The sequence below is a fragment of the Rattus rattus genome, chromosome 12 (genome assembly GCF_011064425.1).
Source record: "Rattus rattus isolate New Zealand chromosome 12, Rrattus_CSIRO_v1, whole genome shotgun sequence".
Classification (NCBI taxonomy): Eukaryota; Metazoa; Chordata; class Mammalia; order Rodentia; family Muridae; genus Rattus; species Rattus rattus.
The window spans coordinates 58,600,801-58,610,702 of NC_046165.1; the positions used below are offsets into that span (position 1 = coordinate 58,600,801).

General features: G+C 44.3%; 1 protein-coding gene across 1 annotated transcript in view; it reads right to left on the minus strand.

Annotated features, from left to right (window-relative positions):
* Positions 1-8,493, minus strand: part of Ccdc25 (coiled-coil domain containing 25) — a 33,955-nt gene extending 25,462 nt beyond the window's left edge. Inside the window, exons 1-2 of the mRNA XM_032917600.1 lie at positions 8,369-8,493; positions 5,717-5,764 (exon numbers count right to left, since the gene is read on the minus strand). Of these exons, the coding sequence (XP_032773491.1) occupies positions 5,717-5,764; positions 8,369-8,396 (76 nt within the window). The 5' untranslated portion in view covers positions 8,397-8,493. The remainder of the gene's footprint in view (positions 1-5,716; positions 5,765-8,368) is intronic.
* Positions 8,494-9,902: the final 1,409 nt, after the last annotated feature.

The following is a 9,902-nucleotide window of genomic DNA, read 5'->3' on the forward strand; positions in this document are numbered from 1 at the left end:
TAATGAGACAACAGCAGTGGGGACTTGGGAGCTTGAGAAGAAGGAATGACAGCTTTTACAGTCAGATGATATACACTGCAGGGTTTTTTTTCACACTTTAATCCAAAACCCAAAGACGTTCCCTTTGAATGATCTGAATACTGAAAAAATCTCAGCAGCTGGGAGTCAGGAGACGCTGACTGACTGACTGGCTGACTGACTGATTGACTGAAAGCTTAAATGTCAATATGATTTTGTTCAAACTTTAAAATAATGGGTTATGTTGTAATAATGATAATAATAATAATGACAATAATAATAAAGGTCTGGAAATATAGTTCAGTGGCTACACTGTTTGTCTCCTATTCCTAAAGGCCTAGCTTTGATCCCAGCACCACAGAAGCTGTGTGTGGATCACACAGCTGTAATCTCATCAACTGACAAGAGGATCAAAACCAGGCCATTCCTGGTGACTAAGGAGTTAAGGCCAGCCTTAACTGGACTGTGTCTTAAAAGAACAAACAAACAAATGGGCAGACCAAGAGAAACCCCAAAAACTCAAAGGGTATGGCTGCACACACTTGGGGAGCTGAGACTAGGGGATGGTGAGTTTGAGGGCGGCCTGGACTAAAAAGCTAGGTCAAGGTCAGCTTAGTGAGACCTTGTAAGACCCTGTCTTAGAACAGTGCCAGAGAGAAAACTAAAGACAAAGAAAACAAACAACCTTTGACTGTATACTTAAAGATATTATAAACAAATCTAAAAGGGAAGCAAAGATCGTAAGTGGAGACGAAGCAGCAGCAGACAGATGTGAAAGAGTGAAAAGGAATTGCTCTGGAAGGTAGGGTGCAGAACTCAAGTCTTGGGAGGGATTAAGAGGAACAAGCTTCTGTGGGTGGGGAACCGATTGTGTGTGAATGAGTGAGTGAGTGTGTGTGTATGTGTGTGTGTGTGTGTGTTTACTGTACTATCTGATATTTTAAATTGTGCAAGTGACAGGTAAGTCATGAAAGGTAACATCTACTAAAAACTGCAAGGAAAGCATGTGATTCCTATGTGATGGCTTTGAATGTACGTAAGAAAGGGCAGCCTACTGGCTAAGCTACACACAACCCTTGGGAGAGGACACTGTCGGCAATAGCTGACACCAGGAGCTTTCTGCTAGATATCAGAATTTTACTATGGGAAGTGGGAAGCTGAACGAATAACCAAAAAGTAAAAGAAAATACTAATAGAAAGCATTTTTAAGTGTGCTATGAATGGCTGAGGCCATCTGCTGGCTATGAAGAGAAAAGACCTGCCAAGAGTTCAGCAAATACACGACTTAACAATTCCACTTATGTTGTATCGAGTGTTGTGGTTGGTTGGAAGCTGCCGGACTACTGGCAATAAATGGGTGATACCACGAATATTTCCAAAGGAGGCTTTAAAATGCAGCTTCCTTTCCTATGAGGCTACTTTGGAGGAGCTGACAGGTCCACTCAACTCTAAGTTTCCTGATGAGCAAATGTTCCACATACACAGACACAATGACACAAAACACCAGAGGGCTCTAGACATCCTCTCACAAATGGACTCTGCATCTAGGTGTCTCTACATAAATTCTACCACAAATGTGAAGGCTTCTCAACCACATTCACCATCCCCTACAGCATGTGCTAGTATGTAATGATGTAATGTAGTAACGACTGCACTTTGTCCACATTTTAAAATGTTTTATATTTCAGAGCAGTTTTAGATTAACAACAAAGTCAATACATACTACTTTTTATGTCTGGAGGCCAGAACACAGCAAAACCTCCACCTACGTCTTCTTAACAGAGGCTAGAATGAGACCTCCACATACATAAGCCCCCCCCATAAAGAGGAGACAACCACAGAAGGAAAAGAGAAACAGGTGGAAATGTCAGAACCACCACTAGTCCACCCACGTGAACCAGAACAGTGCAGGCCTTTGCTTAAGAAATATGTAAAGCTCCCACTCCCACCCCCAGTTATAGAGTGCAAAACCTGCATCCCTCATGAAGATAAAGGTGGTTAAAGGCGCCTGGCTAAAGGTGCTTCCCAGTGGCTGTAGGCTCATGCTCCTCCACCTCTGATGTAGTAGAATAAAAACCACACTTGGCAGTCAATCTTCTTTCATTTTCACTCTAAGTAGCTATGGCTCTTGTAGCAGTGGCTTGCTGTTCAGTGTAGAACAGGGAGAAAGCCTCCTTCCCTTCAGGGCCAGTGATATTATGGGCTACGAGGAGAAACTAAAACCTAAGTATTAAAATAATATGGATGACTTAGCATTAGGTCACACCTTAGTCAGTGCCATACACTTATTACAATGAAAGACTGATTAAAAGCGTGAGCTACTTTATTTTGCTGTGATTTGTTGTTTCTCATTTCAGAGTTCTGCTTAAGAGCACCCATTTTGGACTTGTTTATCTCATTATTGTCAAGTATCTCTTATTGAAGAATGGTATGTGTGCCTCTTTTAATGCATATAAACTATCAAATTCTAACTGTGGTCACTGTCAAACTGCACTAAACTAGATACTGACAGTTTTAGAAAGAAATGAGAAAAGCAGACAAGGAGTATCAAAAGATTACACACAGACAACAGTGTGACCAGACAACTCTCAGATCGACCCAAGGGAATGTTCCCAGAGAAGCAAGGTGGGGAGTGGTGTCTGAGAGATTAAGAAGCTCCAGGGATTCTGCCTACCAGCTAACAAGTACTCCTATGGGGTAGGTACTGTGTGATGGTTTGTATACACTTGGCACTGTTGGGAGGTGTGGCCTTGTTGGAGTAGGTGTGTCACTGTGGGCATTAACACCCTAGTCCTAGCTGCCTGGAAGCCAGTCTTCCACTAGCAGCCTTCTAATGAAGATGTAGAGCTCTCAGCTCTGCCTGCATCATGTCTGCCTAGATGCTGCCCTGCTTCCACCTTGATGATGATGGATTGATCCTCTGAACCTATAAGCCAGCCCAAATGTCCTTTATAAGACTTGCCTTGGTCATGATGTCATAACATATACTTGTAGGTTTTATGTGTCAACTTGACACAAACTGGAATTATCACAGAGAAAGGAGCCTCAGTTGAGGAAATGCCTCCATGAGATCCAGCTGTAAGGCATTTCCTCAACTAGTGATCAAGGGGGGAGGGCCCAACCCATTGTGCATGATGCTATCCCTGGGCTGGTAGTCCTGGGTTCTATAAGAGAGCAAGCTGAGCAAACCAGGGGAAGCAAGCCAATAAGTAACATCCCTCCATGGTCTCTGCATCAGCTCCTGCTTCCTGGCCTGCTTGAATTCCAGTCCTGGCTTCCTTTGGTGATGAACAGCAATGTCCAAAGTGTAAGCTGAATAAATCCTTCTTGGTCATGATGTTTTATAGAAATAGAAACCCTGACTAAGACAAATTGGTACTGGGAGTGTATTCCTGTGACAACCTGACCTTGCTTTGGAGAGGACTGTGGAAGGACTTTGGAACTTTGAGTTAGAAGAGCTACTGGGATGTTAAGAGCTCTGTGGGATGTTCTGTAGGAACTTGGAAAAAGAAATTAGTCGCAATTAAGAAGAGACCAGCATTACTGAGGTGAAATCTTCTGGGAATTGTTTTCTGAGAGCACAAAGAGGTTGTGTTCCAGAGATAGTCACGGTTGTACCTTGTGCTGTGGCTGGACTTGGTGCTGTGCAAGAGTCACCAAGGTAGTACTGATTTTGAAGGCATGAAGGGGTCATGAAGAGCAGCTGGGGCTCAACACTGTGAGAGGCCATGGAAGGCCATTGGTGAAGGTGCAGCCTCAGTTGCAGTAGCTGGCCCAAGACAGAAAAGGTTATGCAAAAGATTTGAGGTTTGGCACCATGAAGAGAGCCTATGAGAGAGCTATTGGTAAAGCCTATTGCCAGTACCATGGGATGACCACCAATAACAGCAGTGGCAGTTCCGTGGATCAACCTGAGCTTAGAGCGCTACAGAGAGCAGAGCTGGAGAAATGATGCCAGCCCTTTGAAGGAGTCCAGAAGATCATGTGTGGATCCCAGACACTGAAACCAGAAGCTTCAACACTGAAGTTGCCTTGGCAACCCCACGATTCTTCAAGATGCAAGAGCCCTAGGCTATCTCCTGAGGCAAGCTGCTAATAGGGAGTGGAACCAGCCCAGGAAAAGAAATTAGTTTTAGTTAAGAGGAAAAAGGGGTTGGAAATCTGAAAACTGCTTTACAGCAGACATGGACATGCAGCGTTTGGAGTTTACCTAGCTGGTTTCCTATTTTGATTTGGGGATTACAGTTATGTGATTGGATGGATCTCAGAAGAGACTTTGAACTTTGGACTTTTGACATTGTTGATACTGCTATAGACTATGGGGACTTTGGACCTTGGACTATACTTTTTAAATCATGCTATGGCTAGATATGGCCCCAATAGACTCATGTGTTTGAACAAGCCTATGGGGGTCAGGGAGTTGAATACGAAGGTTTGAATATGCTTGGCCCAGGGAGTGGCACTGTTGGGAGGTGTGGTCTTGTTGGAGTGGGCATGTCACTGTGAGTAGGGGCTTTAATAACCTAGTCCTAGCTACCTGGAAGTCAGTATTCCATGAGCAGCCTTCAAATGAAGATGTAGAACTCTCAGCTCTGCCAGCATCATGCATGCCTAGATGTTGCCCTGCTCCCACCTTGATGATAATGGACTAGACCTCTGAACCTGTAAGCCAGCCCCAATTAAATGTTGTCCTTTATAAGACTTGCCTTGGTCATGGTGTCTGTTCACAGCAGTAAGACCCTAACTAAGACACTGCATTCAGGACCTTTTCCCTAATCTATACAACCCTCTGCAGTAGCTACAGCCCATGAGCCTCTTACGTCTAAGAACTCAGAAGTCTGAAGAGGTTGAGTAACTGCAGCTTGTTTGCTGGGGAGCCGATTCTGCCATGACTTCACAGTTGTCTTTTCTAAACTCTTACACTACCTGTATTTTCCAATCTTGAGGAATGGCACTCTTTCTCTTCAGCTCCTTCTGAGGTTCTGCCTCTCTCACCTTCAGTGTGAGGATCAGTGTTGCAAAACTCCGTGTTCTCCTAGCCACCAAGAAGGTCAACTTGAGCTAGTCAGAGTGGTTCATATTTGTAAGCTTAGCTCTCCAGAGGTTGAAGCAGGCGGATGGCTGTGAATTCTAAGCCTCTGAGCTATATAGAGTGCAATCTTGTTTCAGAAGTGGGAAAAAAAAAAAAGGTGCTCAACTGGATCTGGTGTTTGTGTTTGGCCTTCATGAGGCCCTCAGTACTACAAACTAAGCCACATGCCAGACCCAGCTAAACAAGACAAGCAGAGGAGAAATAGAAGTCAAACTCATAGAAGTAGAGGCTACCAGTGGCTGGGGAGCTCTGGGAGAGGCTAGTCAATCAATAAAACAATGATCTGTCAGTAGCACTTCTGGACTTCTGTTGCAGAGTAAATCAAAGTCTATGCTACAGTTGGTAGGAGACAGGATTTTGAATACTGCAAGGGAATAATAAGTGTTTGAGGTGAGCGATATGCTATGGATTTCAACTTGATTATCACACAATGTGTGCACATATCAAAACTCTGTATTTGAAAATGTGAGCAACTGTCGTTTGCCAAGTCTAATTTTCAAAAGGAATTAAAGAAATCAAGAACAAAACCCATAAACCCACAAACAGGGCACAGGCACAGCACTTACCTGTCTGAAATTTCAAAATCAAATGCTTTTGTAAACTTACTTTCATATTTGTCCTTTCCCATGTAAATAGTGTAAGTAGACGAATTAACTAAAATAAAACAAAAACAAAAAGACAATTAGTGGGGAGGCACACCTGGCTTACCTACCTGTTCTTGCACATCCTTGGAGTTAAGAAGAAGTTGTATACTTTCAAATGACGGATAGCAGCAGGCCAAGATTAAAGTAGAGACTGAATAAGTCATACTGAGCTTAGAATAGTATCTTGTCCCCAAAGATGTTTAGCAATCTTTATGGCTGAATGGTTGCTCTCCTCCTTTTCAAGAAAAATCTCTCTTTATTTTCTATTTCCCTTTAGGGATAAAGTTTAATGGCAATTTCCAGCTCAATCCTATACCTTTGCCTTCTTCAACGATAATGGCAATAGCAGCAATTATTCCCCACAACAAACAACAATCTCTACTGCTCACATTTAAAAACAGATGCCTGCACTTGGGAGGCAGAGGCAGGTACATCTCTGGGTTTGAGGTCAGCCTGGTGTACAGAGTGAGTTCCAGGACAGCCAGGGAGGGCTACGCAGTAACCCTGTCTCCAAACCATGTAAACCTGTGTGTGTGTGTGTGTGTGTGTGTGTGTGTGTGTGTGTGTGTGTATTCCAACACTTAGCTAGCTGTTATTTTTATATAGTCTGTTCTGGCTGGCGTTACTTATATTTCATTGTGCTACACTAGTGGATGCCCTCTTCCACTCAGGGGAATCAGAGTCCTCAAACTTCTCCAAACGCTGGCTCTAACCAACGCCCCCTCCAGCTACCTCGAACAAACTAAATCCTAAGCTTTACAATGAAGTAATGAGCATTTTTGTTGTTTAGAAAGCTTTCCTTAATCATGATTCTAAAGTACAAGATTAGACCTAAAAGGACTCGGTGTTGGCTGCCAAGCACACCTTACCAAAACTCTGTGGACCCCAAATGGGGCTAAGTTTGTGACCTGGTCTTCAGTCAACAAAGCACAATGCCTGGTAGGTAGAAATAGGGTTGACTAGAGTCTTTCCACTGAGCAGAACACACACAGGGCTGTGATGGCATTTATGCCTATAATCCCAGCATTTGAGAGGGACAAGGGTCTGGAGTTCACCCTGTCTTAGCTACATAGGCTGGCTCAGAGACAATCTGGTCTATCTGAGACTCCAACTCAAAAACAAAACAAACAAACAAACAAAAAAGTTAAGAGGCTATCCATTTAGAAGGCCAGGGCACCTTTGCTCCCATACCCTGAATCATAGGATTCCAGGAGTGGACTACACACTCAGTTTATGTGGCACTAGAGATCAAACCCCAGACTTCAGGAATACTAGACAAACACTCAAACAACTGTCTGTTACTCCAGTTCCGGGGGATCCATCACCCTCTTCTGGCCTTGAAAGGCACTGGAGATGTGCATGTAGGTAAAATACCTACAAACATAAAATAATTTTTAGAAATAGTATGACTATAAAAAAGAAAAACAAAGAAACACCCTCACACTGAAGGACAGTTCACAAAATGCTTCAATTAAAATTATCATGAAAGGTAAGGTAGTGCATGCCTTTAATCCCAGCGCTGAGGCAGCAAAGCAGAAGGTGGCAGATCTCTGTAACTTCAAAGCCAGCCTGATCTACACAATGAGTTCTAGGCTAGCAAGGACTAAGTAATGAGATCCTGCCTCAAAAATAAACAAACTAAAAAGTACTAAGAGACAAAACCGTCAATCACTCACTCCAGATTGGGGGACCTAGAAAGGAATGTCAACATTAGGGAGTCTTTAGGCAAGAGGGTCTATGTTTGGAACCACCTGACACACACACAGTCTCAAGGAGGCAGGGTCAACACAGCAGTCAAGTAGGGCACTATGCTAGACAGACTGCCTCTCAAGAGACCTGCCCTGTAGCTCAAGCAGTCAGCTTTTAATGGCACACGACAGCGGTCCGAAAGGAATGTTAAGGGTGTCCAGAAAAATGTATATTTAATCTTGACATGGAAACTGGGTCTCACACGGTGTCTTCAAGTCAAGAGCCACTTTAACGGGGTGAGAATTTAAAATTAGAAATTGATTCTGGATAAGAGCAATATGGCAGAGAAAGCAAGTTGACGCGGCATTTCCTGGAAACCAAAACACCACCTGGCCTTCCAAAACCAACTCAGTAGTATTACCAGACCTCAATTGGAGCATCAGCTCTGCCCAGGGAGGGGTTTTACTAACACTCTAGCTTTCTATTACTTTCCATGGCATCCCAGGCCCTCCCTTCGTAGACGGGCAAGGTACTCTTCCTGTGGGAGACAACTGTTGGCACCTGTCTCACTGGTCAAGTATCGCTCCAAGGTGCCGGCAGAATGCTAGGGCAAAGGCTTGTGACGGGGAGGGAAGGCGGGCTATGCAGGAACCCACACACTGCCCAGTCCAGGAAGCGTTGGCGGGTCTGTCTAGCGGGAATAAGCATGATCACCAGGTGTAATGAAAGTGGAGCCCATTCCCACCGCGACCACCAGGACCAGGGTACGACCAAGCAGCTGAGGTGACGGCCAAGCGGAGAACCAGAAGGCTCTGGGAGAGGCTCCCGCGGTAGGACGCGGTTCAGGACTAAGTCCAAGTCCAGCGGCGGCTGGAGAATGCCGGCTTTGGAGGCAGCTGCAAGGCAGGGCCCCGGCGTCACTCACCACTGCTGCTGGTGAAGTAGAACACCATGATCCTGGTAGAAGAGTGGCGACTCCTGCTCAAAACGCGAAGCTCGAGATACCACCTGCGCGAGGGTGAGCCGGCTTCCAGACTTTCCGCCGACACTTCCGGCGGACGTGTGGTCGCGTCACAACGCCGTCCTGTCAGCGCCATCTTTAGTCCTGGCGGAGGGAAGAGTGTTGGCGGAAGGGCAGGTGTTCTGGGGGATTTTGAAAATTCTAGTTGAAGAATTTTAGCTGGAAAATACATCTTGTTTGAAGCCATAACTGCTATGAGCAGACTTTATTTTCAGAGGCTCTACTAAGTGGGAATGAGAGTTGGTCATTGCTTTTTAAAAAAATTTTGTATTTTTATTTATATGAGTACACTGTAGCTTCGGACACATCAGAAGAGGGCATTGAATCCCATTACAGATGGTTGTAAGCCACCATGTGGTTGCTGGGAATTGAACTCAGGATCTCTGGAACCTCAGAACCTCAGAGCTCTTAACCGCCGAGCCATCTCTCCGGCCCTGGTAATTGTTTTTTTATCTGTCTTCCCACTCAACCCAATGTGGGCTCCGTGAATACAGACCTTGCCTTTTTCATGTATGGTTAAGGGTCCCTGTACCCATTTCCTCGGGAGGCACTCAGTAAGAAGCAATTTTAAATGAAGGCATTCTCCCACTACTTGACATAGGTGTTGCTACTGGCTTGACCAAACAAGTCAGAATAGAGCTGGGTAATTACCATCAAACCATATTTAAACCTGAGATGGTCTCAGTAAGAATACAAGACTAAAGAAGTGCTGCACTGTCTTGCCCTGTCACAATTAACTAAATTACATCAAGGGCAGAATATAGAAGGTTCTCAAATGAATTGTTACTGTTACTTCCCAGAGGTAGGATGCCTATTGGGAATTGGACTCAAGACTATTGTTCCTTTAAATCTAATGTCTGCCCCTTATTACCGACAAGACTGAACAAATAACAGACTTCTGAGTTCAGAACTCTTGCTATAAATTTACAAAATGTTCCCACAGCACCTAGGTTTGACTTAGTAGTTTTTCTTATTTCTGATAAAAATTATGAGAGTCTATTTTGGACCCCATCCCTCCAATCAGTCCCAAAAGTCAGACCATACAAAAGTGCTACAGAAAAGGAGTTTTGCCATCCCTTGAGAGCCTAGTCTTTCATAAAACAGGAAATTCTGGTCAAGTAGAACCTGCATTTTATGTATGTGAGTACACCATCACTCTCTTCAGAGACCAGAAGAGAGAGTCAGATCCCATTATAGATGGTTGTGAGCCATGATGTGGTTGCTGGGAATTGAACTCAGGACCTCTGGGAGAGCAGTCAGTGCTCTTAACCACTGAGCATCTCTCCAGCTCCGGCTTTAACTCTTTCAAAAGAAGAAACTAGTCATAGTCTCTTCCTAACCAGTTTCCCCTATTGTTCTGGTTCTTCTACTTTACAAAACTTCCTATTATTCTGGGTCTCCTGGAGATCTTTCTAAGCAAGACGCTGCACACACACAC